Below are 15,234 nucleotides of genomic sequence, written 5' to 3' on the forward strand. Positions count from 1 at the left end.
ATTGACAGGTTATGATGCATGCTCTATGCTGGTTTTACTTCCCCGGTGTACACTGTAAATTCATAAACTTCCACAATCTATCTGTTGTTCTTCTGTCATCTGCAACAGACTTGGGAAAAATGAGATATCACAAGAATTGTAATTGTCTTTTTATTAAATTCTGAGAAACAGATTCAGCCTTAGCTAGAGGACTGATTTGCCTTCTTTCTATCTGTCTTCCCTGACCTCCCCAAGGACATAAGTAAGTGGTTGTTTGGCCCATTCCATTTGGAGCAATTTGCAGCTTTTTAAAGGACCGGCTGGCTGTTGCCCTTGTGAAATATTTCCCTGTGTTTGTAACTTCAAAGATTTCATAAAACGTTTTACAGATGTTAGCCCACCTAACAACAGATACAGAATACTCTGTGCTTTGCAGATAAAGTGTACCTTTAACTCTTACCTGTTGACATGTATTTGACAGACAGAGGGACAAGCTAGAAATACATGCAACTTGGAAGAAAAGAGTCTTTAGATTGATGTTTATAGTTTTCTTTTCTAGATGCATTATTTGTGAGTTTTAAGAATTTCTAGATTCTAAACAAGCCTTTTTTTTCTGCCTCATTTTTCAACTTTATTATACTAGCATTTTAAGTAATTTATCTCTACTTTTGTTACAACTTTTTTCATCTGGGTTTTTTTTTAAGATACAAAGCTACTCAGAAAAATGTCAAGACTTTGTTCTTGTTCTCACTTTTTGTCTCTAAAGCTGAATGAATCCTTTTGAAGGGAAAACATTGGGCAATAGATGTCTCCTTTTTGCTTGGCTATACTATATGTTCTGTTTTAATTGATTATATGACTGACTTGTTTAACATTGGTATTATAATATTACCCTTGAGGGAACTTTTATTAATTACTGTCACTATTGCGGAAGTTTATCCATTGATTGGCCTACAAAGTAAAATTTGGAAATGCTTACTCAACTCTGGGTCTTTTACAGGAATTATGCTGACAGGATGTATGATAAAGTAGGACATGACAAATTACATTTCCCGGAGTAATGAAACAGATGTAATTCTTGTGTGTAGTTATTCAACGTCCATGCTAACTTTTTTTGCATATCTGCATTTTAGGCTCAGCAGCTGTTATCTGCTTGCATAGAAAAAGTAGATGTTTCTAGCACAGAGGGATATGACTTATTCATCACACAACTGAAGGATGGTTTAAAAAATACCTCACATGAAACAGCAGCAAATCATAAAGTTGCAAAGGTAAGAATTTGTCTCTGTACTAACATGGATTCCCAAGTCTAATTTGCTTGGCTACCATTATTGAAGCATAAAAAATGCTTGACTTAGTGTGCTGGATTTTGTTTAAAGAATGTATTGTGTGTTCCTTAGTTCCTCTGTGTGAAGTTTCACTTGCTAAGAGAACAAACAAGGTCAGTTTCTTGCTCATTAAACCCAACTAATAACCTGAACTGAGCTTAAAATCTGAATTTATTGACTTTCCTTGCATTATGTTCAGGTTGCTTTTGTGCGTCTGTTCTTGTATTATTTCTTGAAATCAAGAGAGGGTGCAAGATATGTGTTTGTTTTTGCTGTTGACACTTTTGTGATCTATTTGTTGTTTAGATGTTAAAATTTTAAAATATAAACTAGGCACTTTTTTTCTTAATTTAGTGGGCAACGGTTATGTTCCACCTTCCTCATCATGTTTTGAAGTCTGTCGCCAGTGCCATTGTAAATGAACTCAAGAAGATAAATCAAAATATTGCTGCCTTACCTGTAGCATCCTCTGTGATGGATAGGTTATCTTACCTCTTACCCAGCGCACGACCAGAACTTGGTGTGGGACCTGGTCGATCTGTGGACAGGTATATTAAGACAAAATACTTGATGAATTTGACCTCTTAGTTATATCAGAATAAGCTCTTAGATGACTTTCATTTATTTGCCAGAGGAGTTAGTCCTATTCTCTACTTTCTTGCTGTTTCACATACCACTAATGAACTGTTTAATGCACGATGTTATGTATGTATTGCTAAACTTAGAGAAACCTTTTGGGGTGCCACAAGACTGTTTTGTTTGGATTATGCCAGGCAAATTTAATTCAGTTTGCTGTTAATCCAAACATATACTTTCAGAAAAGTAACAATTGCACCCCTAAATTTAGGTCCCTAGGTGGTATTGTAACACATTAATGTGATAGGTTTGCCTAAGCTTTACTCTTCATCATGTTTGATTATGGGTTGTATCTGAACAGTCAGATGCGTGTGACTTGTTACTTAAGTTACTGGCTTTACTCAAACTAGTACTGAAACCTTACTGAGACTGCAATGTTGAGGTGTTCAGAAACTGCATAAGTTTAAGAGCCTACGTATGCCACTTGAATGCAAAGAGAGCACTCATTTGTCTGCCAAAGACAGGGTGCTCATACTATGCTGCATCATGAAATCAATTCCTTTTCCTTCACGCAAGCAAGAGTTATGCCCGTGTTTTGTATTTCAGGCATTTAGGAAGTTTTTACCTCTGCAGAGTATCTATATGCTATTCCTGAACTCTCTAGTCACCTGCTGTGTGTGTCGGGTCAGAGAAAATTTTACCTCAGACTGTTGCTTCATCTCTTTCTGATCCAAGTGATAATGTGTACACAAATGAGCAACCCATTTTTTTAGCCTTCACAAGCCAACACTAGTTAGAATACTGAAATCTTCTAAGTCTATAAATTCATTCCTTCTTGAAAGTTTCTATAGAAATTTCATTTTGCAAGCATATTATCATTTCTTACAGCTCAAATAATTTAATAAAATTAATTTTCTCTCTTACTTCCCCTCCCCAAGCCTCCAGGTCTGCCTGTATCTCATCATATTGTATTTTTGATTAGAGGTCTCTGAGATCTGTCTCTTACGATGGTATAATGTCAAGACAGCCCTTATGTGGGTCTTGCAAGAATAGTTCACTTCTTTAGTAGGAAGTGTTTAATACAGGGTGTTTCAAAAAGGTGTACCCAGTTTGAAATCACCATATCTTTGAAATTGGGCCTTTCTTTTTGAAAAACCCTGTATATCCGTTCTCTTAGAAGACAGCAAAAATCTCCTGAAACTTAGGGACAGAAACAAGAAGTAAGGCACTTTTCCATCTAGCTGCACTAGTTCTTGGGATGATATTGGAGAAGAAACTTCTGTACAGGAAAAGCAAAAGCTGGTGGTTGTTTCTTAGGTACTATTTCAGATGAGAGGGACATACGCTGAATCAAGGTAGAAAAGAGAGGAGCTTCTTTTCTCTGTAGATGTTGAGTTGCAGAGGAGTTCATATTTTGTCACTTAGTTTATAATTTTTAAGTATTAATAGTATGCAGTGAGTGATGAATGTCGGGGATTTGTACCATATATCAGTTAAGCCTAAAATATTGCTTTGGAGTATTTTTAAATATGCATATTCACATCTGTTTAACAAAACAAACCAAAAACCTGAAATAACTCTACCAGTTCTGTCGGGCAAGATTCTGCATCTTCCCTAAATGCAGAGTACCTTTGGATATCTGGTGCTTTTCTGCAGTTAGACCAAATAGGCTACCTGGAAGCTTATTTTATTAATTTTGCTTTTAAGGCCCGTAGGTTGTTGTATTAATTTTGGTCTTTTGCTGAGATTGTACTTAAGGCACTCAAGTGAGAGAAATTTGTAAATTTTCTGTAATTGTTAACGATAACCAGCTGTGATATTGCTGTTACTAAAGCATTGGAAATACCTCATAAATAGTTTACTTTTAAAATTCTAATGTGGAATTTTTCACCTTTCTAGGTCTTTGATGTATAGTGAAGCTAACAGACGGGAGACATTCACTTCATGGCCTCATGTGGGTTATAGGTGGGCACAGCCAGATCCTATGGCTCAAGCTGGGTTCTATCACCAGGTAAAAGGTTTAGTTGTTCTTCGTGTTTGTTCCCTAGGCAAAGGTTTGGGGAGCAGGGGAAAAAGTAACTTTCTTTTTATTTTTTTTTTTTTTTTTAGTAGACTCATTCAATTATGCAAAAACCATAATGAAAAAGCTTTGTCATTCAGCTCTTTTCCTCTTTTAAGTTTCAGATTTTTTCCATGCCTTGAGTTTGCTTCTATTTTTATACAGATCACAGAAAATACTGTTCTGAACTTCAGCATATAAAATACTTTGTTGTTTAACTCAGAACAATTTGATACTTCAATCTTAAACATGAAGTTGTTTGTTACAGAGTCTCTCTGTCTCCTTGTTAGATTGCTGAATAAATATCCTTACTTTTTATATTAGAAGTAAAACCAAAAAAAAAAAAAGGCAATAAGCTTGACATTGGAGTTTTCTTACCATACATAAACTATATTGTAACGAACAATGGTCCTAGATCACATTGCTCAATTATTAATCTCAGTTAATAAATACAACCTCACCATTTTATTCCACTAATTTTGCTTATTTCCATTTTTCATTTTTTGAAATTATTTCTAATATAAAAAGTATTTATGTTATGGAATTACATAACGATGGCTAGGCAGTGCATATCACTTGGCATCAATATTGTCTATCTCATTAAATGAGCTGCAAAGCCTGATAGGTACAAGTAGATAAAGTTTATGGAGGATTTCTTAAGCTTGCTCAGGAGAAGAAATGCAGGGAACTGATATGTTAGAATTGCATCTGCATGTTCCCAAGTATGTCTCAGTGACTTGAAATGTGGTCATGCAAATGCTAAATTGTAAGAGAATGGAAATTTACATGCTTTTTCCTCTGTCAATTCAGGTAGTAACAACTGTTCTTTGCAGAGGAGGGATATAATATAGAATGCTTTCTATTCTAGCAGATTGAAGGCATAATAGGAAATATTTAACTTGTTTTTCCAAGCATATCAATGTACAGTTATTCTTCTGAGGTTCTAAACTTTTTGAACCTTGTGAACTTTTTCCAAAGAAAAAAACGTCGTAGCAGTGATGCTGAGTTCTGTTCTATGTCTGTGTGGTTTTTATCCAGTGACTTGCACAAGTGTTGATTCTAAATCTCTTCAATAGTGATGTGATGTATCTTTTTTTTTTTTTCCCCATGTGGAATACTGACACTTTTTTGTATGTATTTTTTGGCCTTTTATACATTTAATAGGGTGCTTTGCTATGCCACTAGAAGAAGGAGAGGACTTCATCACCTAGTTAAAGTGTTTCATAGTACATAGCTATATAAATGTGAAGTGTTTCTTCTTATTTTTATAGCCTGCTTCATCAGGAGATGACAGAGCCATGTGCTTTACCTGCAGTGTGTGTTTGGTATGCTGGGAGCCTACAGATGAACCTTGGTAAGTTTAGTGGTCTTTGGAATAGATTCATTTTTGTGCTGAAGAGGCTAGAAATCTTTGGAGGACAAAGATCAACTCTATTTCAGTGGGATTTCTGGTGAGTTTAGGGAGTGTAACTGACAAGGATGAATTTCCACAATGATTACATGGGACAAATCACAAAATCATTCCCTGTACTCTGTCAAATTTCTCTATAATACTAAACCTCCAAAGTTGTACTTGTTTTTATTTCTTAATTCTGATTTGCTGTTTCATTTCAAATTGTTCCATGGCAAAGATGGAAGCCAACATTTCTTTGCAGGGATCTAAACTCCATCTTCTGTGTGATTGTGAATAAAATACATGTGGGTATTTTTTTTTAATTCGTAAACTTCAGTGGCCATGCAGTGCATATTTGCCTTTTATGTGAATTTGCGAGATGCATTGCTAGTTTTCTGAATCAGCTAAAATCGCACATAGTGGCAGAAATGTGGGACCTTATATTGATTTTAAAAGTGATCTTACCATAATTTTTGTCTTGATTATTTGGTAATTTTAAGTCATTATTTGAACACATCAAAATCCTGACTTGCTGGACACTTTCCTTTGTAGTATTATCTTCGTAGCCCTTATCTCCTCCTTTCCCTTGGTAGTTTCCAGACATTTTGTGGTAGTGTAATTGCCTTTTGCCATGTCTCTTCCTTAGATGTATATTCAGAATAGAAGGTTTTTTTCATACTTCTTGGTCAATGTGTCCTTCAGGACTGTTTTCAATTTTGATTTTTTGTTAGTGTGGATGTAGAACTAAAGACAGGACATTGCTTCATCTTATTAAGGTTACTTATCATAATATAATATTCAAATTCTAATGTACGTTCTGTAGAACTTAGTCTGCACTTCTCTTCATGAGGACATGATGGCCTACTGCCTATAGAACAATTATTTTTTAAAATAGGCTAATTATATTAAGAGCACTGTGTGTAGATTCTTCCATTTGAATATGAATATCCGTTAAGTGGTCAAAGGCTTTAATACAGTCTGCTGTTGAGCAATGGCAGGGAAAGCTGCAGAACTCTCTTGTATGGTTGACTGCAATATAGCTCAAAGAGTTCAGCTTCACCTTCACTTCAAGGGCTGAGTTTTTGTATGATGTGTGTATTTTTCACAGTGAGAAGTCAATATTTACTATGTTTGTTTTTAACATGAAAAGGTCTGAACATGAGAGACATTCCCCAAACTGCCCGTTTGTCAAGGGTGAGCACACTCAGAATGTACCTCTCTCAGTCACACTGGCAACGAGTCCAGCACAGTTTCCCTGCACAGATGGCACTGACAGAATAGCCTGCTTTGGATCAGGAAGTTGCCCTCATTTTCTAGCTGCTGCAACAAAACGAGGAAAGATCTGCATATGGGATGTTTCCAAACTTATGAAGGTATACAATATAAACAACCATTTTTTATCAACTTATTACTGATTAAGCATATCTCAATGTAAATCAAAGACCGCTTCTTTTTTTTGTTGTTATTTTTCAGGTCCACTTAAAATTTGAGATCAATGCATATGATCCGGCTATTGTGCAGCAACTTATGTTATCAGGAGAACAGAGCTCAGGGGTTGACTCAAGGAGACCAACACTAGCATGGCTAGAAGATTCATCTAGCTGCTCAGATATACCAAAATTAGAAGGAGACAGGTATGCCGATCTACAAAATTAGAAATATGAAATGCTGTGTTGTAAGTGGTAGAAGCCATTTAGTTAAGTCATGCTTTGTGAAACATAAGATTGGTGAGGTTTACTTTTTTTAATGAAGATAATTCTTTTGATCACTGTGTATCTGTACACAATTCACTTAAAAACCAATAATCTAAATTTCTGTCTTTAAAGCCAATTCCATTTTATTCCTACTGTTTCAGTTTTTATTCTCCACTAACAGAGAGATATTAAATCTCATTGCTGCCATGACCTGATGTTACAGAGGCAGAGAAAAAAAAAAAGAAAGCAATATAAATTTTGGAATAGCTTTTCATTTTAGTAATGAATTACGCATTTCAGGTTTTGAAAGTAAAGGCTACTCATGGACTTACGGAACTTGCTTTGCTTTGATTGCTTCTCTGTAATTTCTGGACTAGATGACCTTTGAAGGTCCCTTCCAAGCCAAACTATTCTGTGATTCTATGATTCTATGAAAATAAATTATGTAGGTGTGCTAGGAATTGCTTTCATTTTTTAGCTTTAACACATGCATACAGACTCTAAGCAATTAGATAGTCGTGTCACAAGCTTTTAAATAAGCTAAAGCTTAGAAAGTCCCATGTGAGAAAAAGCAGTATTCTTTCATTTATGCTTCTTACAGTCTGTTACTGGAAACTCCTTTCTCATTCTACTGAAACTCAAGCAAAAGAGTGAATAATTGTTGAAAAACTCAGCACAAAGGTGTTTGGGGAGTCTTGCTAGTTTTCTGAATGTTTCTTCTTAAACTTCAGCATCCCAGAAAATAACAGTACTGCTACACGCACAGGAAAGTAAATCTTTGGTTTTAAGCTTGGTGTGATTTCCACAGCACTCCAGAGCAAATATGAAGCTTGCTCTTCTGAAGAGGCTGTGTAGAAACAAAGGGCAACATCAGAGTGTGAGACCTAACAGCTGCTGGGGCCTAGACTTCTGCTGTAGCTTTAGGGCTGTAAACTCCTTGAGAGTTAAAGAATTAAGCCAATTTTAAGAGCTGGTTAAGAGACAGTACCATCAGTACGATCAAACTGCTTAGACTAAGCATCTTTCACTTCACTTAATCTACATGAAATTTACTTTTACTTTCCCACTCAAGGGGAAGCTGGCTGAGAATTGAAGTATTGAATTGTTGTGAAGGTCGATCAGGTTTGAGCCAAAAAAATCTATTTCTTGGGCATGAGGAGGAAGCATCCAGTTTGATGAAATTTGGGGATCTGACTTTGTACTGTGAGCAGTTATACCTGAAGCTGCAAAGGCATTACTGTCCTTCCTGTCTGTAAGGTGCCTGTAATAGGAAATTTTTTCTTATATTGGAAAAGCCAGGTGTGTAAAATCTTCATATGTTCTTAGAACTACTGAAGGGCCTATTTCTCTTGAAGAAGTATCTTGAATGGAATCTGCTTTTATGAAAAAATGATTCATCTCATAGTATTTTTCAAAGCAACACACGTTAGGGTTTGTAGACCCTTTGTGTACTAGCTACAAAATTTCCTTGATAGAATTGAAGACCAGTCTGGCAGCTCCACCTTTCAGATACTATTTTGAGGAACTTTGAAGAAGGTGGCATCGGTTTTAGAGGTTTTGTTTGGTTGGTATTGTTTTACTTGGCTTTCATTTTAATTCCATTTATGTCTGAATTGTTGAGAATACAATAGTAGAATGGGGTAAATGGAAAGCTGGTCTACTGTTTTTGATGATGGAGGAAAATGTCTTTATTTTGTTAATGTGTGTGACCAACTCATCAATGGATGTACAATGTTGACTGAAAGAAATGGCATTACAATACACATTGCATTTTTTACTATATTACAAAAAAAATCATTAAAAATACGAATGCAGCTACCGTGTACATGGTATCATTCATGCATTATTTTTTTTCAGTGATGACCTACTGGAGGATTCAGACAGTGAAGAGCATTCCAGATCAGAATCTGTGACAGGTACGTTGTATCTATTCCGTGTAATAGTTTAGAGGTCAGGAGGGGAATTGTTCTCAGACTTGTAAAAATGTTCTGTCAAAACCAATGATATTATATTCACTGTATTAGAAGAAAGGGAAAAGATTGATCTTGAAAGCACTGTTGATCTTTAAGTCACCGTGTGGTGGAGGGATTGCAAACAGGAGAAAAGAAAAACCCTACTTTGTTGGTTATTAAATGTCTTATTTGACAACAAGCATTGCTTATCTTGCTGTCAATAAAACATGCAAACCAAGTTAAAAGAACTTACTGAGAATGGGAACAAATTACAGCTGTACAAAACCCTTTAAATTCAGGGGATTGCCAGAGAGAGTTCCTGTATCTTGGTTGTTTTCTTAGAGGTTGAATCAGAAATTTTTATAGGAGAGAGGATTACGTGCTTATTTTCCATAATCTGTTTTACATCTTTGAGTACAGATCAGCAAGTTAGGAAAAAAAGAACGTGTGGATGTGCATAAACACAAGGAAATAGACTTGAGATGTAAAAAGGAAATTTTTCGACAAAAGTGTTGGCAAAGATGGTTCTCTGTCATTTATGCTTAAATCACCTCTTAATCTGGGTTTGTACGATGTCCTTTGTAATCTTTTAAATGTATATTACTTAGCTGAAGTCTTCTGATTCATTGTTATTCTTGCAGTCTTGTTTAATTTGATCACACTATGTCTTTCAAGCTTTTACTGTGTTTTGTTTTATAATAGCTTGGAGTTGTTTCTATTAGGTGGTCTGTTAATGGTGGGAAGTATCAAGTTTTAGAGTAAAATGACTTGTTTTTCAACTAAGATTGGAGAACAAATCTGCAGAATTGCAGATTTTTAATGGTACTGGATTGTCTAGGAAGGAAGGGGAATAAAATATGGCAGAACATTAATTGAGTTGATTAGATTATTTGGATTTCAGTATGGTGGTCTAGCCTAAGTAGAATAATTGGTAGAAAGATGATGCTGTTTACTGGGAGACTTGTTACAGAGGCTAATATCCTGTTCTCCCTACTTTTACTCTTGATGATAAAATTAGGAGAACTGTAAGTCTCTGTGGAAGGAATGTTTCTGGGCCTCTTATTGTTTCTTGACTATCAAATCTGGAATACGTGGAACGTTTTAACATGTTGAAACGGTAGTGCAGGGACTTTTTGCTTAATATAAGGGTAAGTCCATAATAAATGCAATATAATTCCTTTATTTTGAACATATGTAATGTTAAACATTTTTGTTTTAAAGGGCATACATCACAAAAAGAAACTATGGAAGTTAGCCTTGATATAACAGCTCTCAGTATTCTTCAGCAACCTGAAAAGCTTCAGTGGGAAATTGTTGCAAATGTTCTGGAAGACACAGTTAAGGATCTAGAAGAACTTGGGGCAAATCCCTGTTTGGCCAACTGTAAGAGTGAAAAGATGAAGGAAAAACATCTAGAACAACACAACATTCCCTTTCCTTGTTTATTAGCTGGAGGTCTGTTAACCTACAAATCACCTGCTACCTCTCCTGTTAGCACTAACTCTCAGAGGTCACTGGATGGGTTAAGTAGGACTCGAGGTGAGAGTGTCTCGGAACAGGGATCAACTGACAATGAATCCTGCACTAATTCAGAACTGAATTCCCCTCTGGTAAGGAGGACTTTACCTGTATTGCTGCTATACAGCATTAAGGAGTCTGATGAAAAAGCAGGAAAACTCTTTTCACAGATGAACAATATTATGAGTAAAAGTATACACGATGATGGTTTCACAGTTCCACAGATCATTGAGATGGAGCTGGACAGTCAGGAGCAGTTGCTGTTACAGGATCCCCCGGTGACTTACATTCAGCAGTTTGCAGATGCTGCAGCCACCCTAACTTCTCCGGACTCGGACAAGTGGAGCTCAATGGTTCCCAAGCCTGGGACTTTGGTTCAGTGCCTGCGTCTGCCAAAGTTTGCAGAGGAGGAGAACTTGTGTGTAGATTCGATCACTCCTTGTGCAGATGGAGTTCATTTGTTAGTAGGACTGAGGACTTGTCCTGTCGAATCTCTGAGTGCAATAAATCAAGTAGAGGCCTTGAATAATTTAAATAAATTAAACTCAGCACTATGTAATAGAAGGAAGGGGGAACTAGAATCAAGTCTTGCTGTAATGAATGGCACGAGTATTGATGTAATCCAACATGACTCACCAGCAGATGTACCAACACCTTTAATAATTCAACCTGAACAGAGAAGCGTTAGTGGTGGATACCTAGTGCTTTATAAGATGAATTATGCCACTAGAATAGTTACTCTAGAGGAGGAACCAGTAAAAATCCAGCATATCAAAGACCCCCAAGACACAATTACCTCAATGATTTTGCTCCCACCAGATATATTGGATAACCGAGAGGATGACTGTGAGGAGCCTGTAGAGGAAATACAGTTAACTTCTAAAAATGGCAGTGGGAGAGAGAGAAGATCTGAGATCTCTACTCTTGGGCACCTGGTAATAACTACTCAGGGAGGATATGTAAAAATACTAGATCTTTCGAACTTTGAAATTCTGGCCAAAGTGGAGCCACCTAAAAAAGAGGGCACTGAGGAACCAGATATGTTTGTCTCTGTGATATACTGTTCGGGCACAGACAGATTATGTGCATGCACGAAAGGTAAGACCTTCCTTTAAAAAAATCTTTTTAATGCTTGATTTGACTGTATTTTGATTATATTATAGAATGTTAGAGTCTGCATTTCAAAATAGGTAGATTCCATTGAAATTCTGTGTAGTTTAATGCTGTTCTAGGGACATAGACTCCAGTTAATTCCTCATCTTAAATGTAGATTTTAATTTTTAAATGGAAGTAACTCTTGGGTGTGTCCAGTATACTGGCAAATTTGTTCTTGTAGAGGCAGAAATTTTCTTAAATCCAAACCAAATAAAAGTAGTTCTTGTATGTAATGATTTCTGTGCTAGAGATCCACAGTTCAGAAAAATGTCTCCTGTCTCTAATTGGTGATATTCAAGAGGGTGTCTATTACACTGTTTTAGCTTTATTTAATAGTGCATGCTTTTTCCTAGTAAAAACAGAACTCCAGCTGTGAGTTTAATTGCCTTTGAAAACTGTTAGTATATCATATCCATGTCATAATGTTTTTACCTATACTTCACTGATCAAACCACAGTCTCATTAAAAAAAAAAAAAACCTCGCTAAGGTGTTTTTCTACAGAATTATACTACTACTGATCTTTTTTTCTAACATCAAATCTCTTCTGTCTTTCTTGTGTTTTAAGATTGATGATAAAAATTAAAGGGCATCTTGTTGCTATACACACTACTTTCCCATCCAGTGTTTGTGCATATGGTCACTATGTGCTTGTAGCATTTGGTGCTATCTAAACCTGTTTTGGGACTTTGAGTGCTGGTCTGTTGAGTTGGGAGCGTTTATTCTGTGTGTGTAGGAGTATTTGTCTCTTCTGCCTAGATAACCAGCACCTATGTTACTGACTGGAGAATACCTCATCTTCCTCATAATAGACAAGCACATCATTCTACTTTTTCAGTAAATATCTCTGTATTTTTTCCTCTGAAAGTGTTAAAATATCCATATAGTAATTTATAAGTATCTTTGCTGTGATTTCTTTTGTTCTTCCTGCCTTTAAGATGGCTGGGATTTTTTTTTTTTTCTGTATCCCTCTGCCATCAAGTCTTTTGGATATGGTACTTTGATAACTCTTCAGTTTTTTCTTATCTATTGGTTATTCTTATTTTTCATGTACACCCACTGCATCTCTATTTGGATCTTGATTTTTCTGCTCTGCAACCAAATTAGAATGAACTTCAGAATTCATTATTTTCATTGTTTAAATGTCTTTAGAAGCTTTCAATTTCTGTTTCTTTTTGAACATTTCAGTTACTTCTTTTGGTATAATTTTTCTTACCTTTGGGAAATGAAGTCCAAAGCCATAATAAATATTTAGGGACCAATGTCCCCTAGAAGTCTGGATTTCAGGATTTGATACTAGATACATCTGAAGCCTCAGAGTCCTAATGTTAATGCCAAAATATGAGGCTTTGTAAAGAATGACTTTATCTTAAATGTTTATAAATAACTGTATTGCATAAAATTCAGGAATGCTAAAAGTAAAAGCAAATCAGAAAGCCTGACTTTTTTTATCCTATGTCTTATTGTACATTTGAATAACTTGATGTAAGGAATAGGTTTTGTGTATTTTTTTTTTTTGTGTTGAATCGTAATCATCCTTTAATCTTTCTGCTTTAAGTGGGCAGAATTGCTTGCTTATCTGCTAGGCAGCTGAAGATTTTTATTTTCTTTTATTTTTTATTGTTTTCTTAAATGCAGTGTTCTTAGGCTTCTTCCAAAATTGTTTTCAGGTGTTTGCTCCTCTATATTTACAACCACATAAGGAATGGTGCCTGTAGTCTGACAGCATTAGAAAGATAGGTGTTGAAAGTAGAACAGCTATAATCACTGACGTATTCAACATTATTCCTTCTAGCAAGTAGCTTCTAGTGCAAAGACAAGAGTGAAAATGTTAAGTAGAAGATTTGGAACTTACATGCCCTGGAAATGCTTGGATGTAGTTGGAAAACTATCAAAGAATATTAGCTGAGCAGTAAATTCTTACCTGTTTACTGGCTTGGATGGTGGGAGTAGGCAAAAAGGTACTTTAATGTCTGAAAGTTTTTTTTTCTGTTAAGCAGACATAGTAGAGTTTAATCTCTGTATTTTGCTTTCTTCTCTTCCTCTTGGCCAAGGTAGACTATAATTAATATCCTTCTTAGTAGTGCTTTGTGTGTTATCATATGGGGGTTTAAAATGTTTTGTCTTGTGTCATTAGTATAAAACAGCTTAGATTCTGCTTTTGTAGCATCCAAAATAAGTAACTTCTTGATTATAAAACTATACAGTAGGCTGACAGGTATAGGGTTACAACTCTAGGGTGTTTTTTTGATATTTGAAGCCTATTGTCTGGTGTTTAAGAGGACTTGGATATAGTTTGTTTTGGATACATAAGTTTCCAGAGCTACATTTGTCACTGCCCTCCTTATATCTCAGTTTTCATCTAATTATATTTCTTTTTTTAAATTACAGTCCTAGCAAAAATTACTTAAGAAAATGGTCAATAGTACACATTCTACTTTTTTTTTTTTTTTTTTTTTTTTTTTAGGGGGGGAGTTGTTTTGGTTGCTTCCTTAGTTTAGCTTCTCAGCTGTGTTTGCCAGTCAGGCAATTTTGTTGAACTTTGCTTTATAATATGGAATGAGGTGGAAAAATTGATGTATCTGAAGTGTTTCTTTTTATCTTACATAAAGGTGTAAATCTCTGCTTGTATTTCATTTTGGCAGTTTTGAAGATTGTGCATACTTGTGTCTCTAGGAGTATTTTTTAAAGATCATTAAGAATTGACAGTTTTCTGTCCTTCACTGCTGCTGATCTTCTCCCTTGCCAAGTTACAAACTTCAGTGTCTGAAGCTCTCTGAAGAAATATTATCAAGTAGGAAAGTGAGGTGGTCTTTTAAACAAATGCTACAAGTGGAAATGTTGATGGTAGTGCGATGAGGCACATATTTTCCTGCCAAACTGATTGAGTAGGTGTTAGATTTGTGTGATCTGTTTGAGTGCTTGAGTTCCTTCTAGTGAGTGAAGAGTTCCTGGATTGTGCTCACCTGAAACTGTAGTTCCTTACATCGATTTAGTTATATTTTCAGCTTAATTATTATTTGGAAGTAGTTTGGGTAGAAGCAGGGCACGAAATAAGGTTTTCTCTTTCTTTTCACCATAAGAAGAACCCCAGTGCTTTTTCGCTCTAGCAGTTCTCTTTTCTGCGTACATTGCTTCAGAGCCAACAGACAAAAAGACCCAGCTCCAATTGAAGTTCCATAATCAGCCTCTCACACGTAGCAATTCCAAGATCACAGTAGCTGACTTCTTCTGGATATTATCTGTTTCTGAATTAGTCATAGTTGGAAGCTGTAAAAGAAGACCACCAACACTGAATGTAACCCATCATGTACATTTGTATCTTATTGATTGTTTTACACTTTCATTTATAAGCACTTTTTTCTTTAGGTGTCTGTATGTGATTATTTTTTCTTTTAATGTTCTTTACTATATACATGATTCTCTTAAATTCTTGCCTGCAGTGTTAACATTGTAACAAGAGATTTTCTAGTCACTCCTCTTTGCTGGAGAAAATGTTGTGGGTTTTTTTGGTGTTGTGTTTGGTTTTTTTCAGACTTGAGTTAGATATGTTGAAAGTGAATTATCTGTGCTAATATTTCA

At 35.6% G+C, this 15,234-nt stretch overlaps 1 protein-coding gene across 6 annotated transcripts in view; it reads left to right on the forward strand.

The window, feature by feature from the left end:
- BIRC6 (baculoviral IAP repeat containing 6) overlaps positions 1 to 15,234 on the forward strand; it is a 186,880-nt gene that overhangs the window by 17,682 nt on the left and 153,964 nt on the right. For all 6 annotated transcript variants that reach the window (XM_065632740.1, XM_065632741.1, XM_065632738.1 and 3 more), the window contains exons 3-10: positions 1,113 to 1,250; positions 1,662 to 1,855; positions 3,783 to 3,894; positions 5,214 to 5,296; positions 6,486 to 6,708; positions 6,809 to 6,969; positions 8,887 to 8,945; positions 10,203 to 11,597. In XM_065632740.1, the coding sequence (XP_065488812.1) occupies positions 1,113 to 1,250; positions 1,662 to 1,855; positions 3,783 to 3,894; positions 5,214 to 5,296; positions 6,486 to 6,708; positions 6,809 to 6,969; positions 8,887 to 8,945; positions 10,203 to 11,597 (2,365 nt within the window). The remainder of the gene's footprint in view (positions 1 to 1,112; positions 1,251 to 1,661; positions 1,856 to 3,782; positions 3,895 to 5,213; positions 5,297 to 6,485; positions 6,709 to 6,808; positions 6,970 to 8,886; positions 8,946 to 10,202; positions 11,598 to 15,234) is intronic.

This window comes from Caloenas nicobarica, chromosome 3 (assembly GCF_036013445.1).
Source record: "Caloenas nicobarica isolate bCalNic1 chromosome 3, bCalNic1.hap1, whole genome shotgun sequence".
NCBI classification, from domain to species: Eukaryota; Metazoa; Chordata; class Aves; order Columbiformes; family Columbidae; genus Caloenas; species Caloenas nicobarica.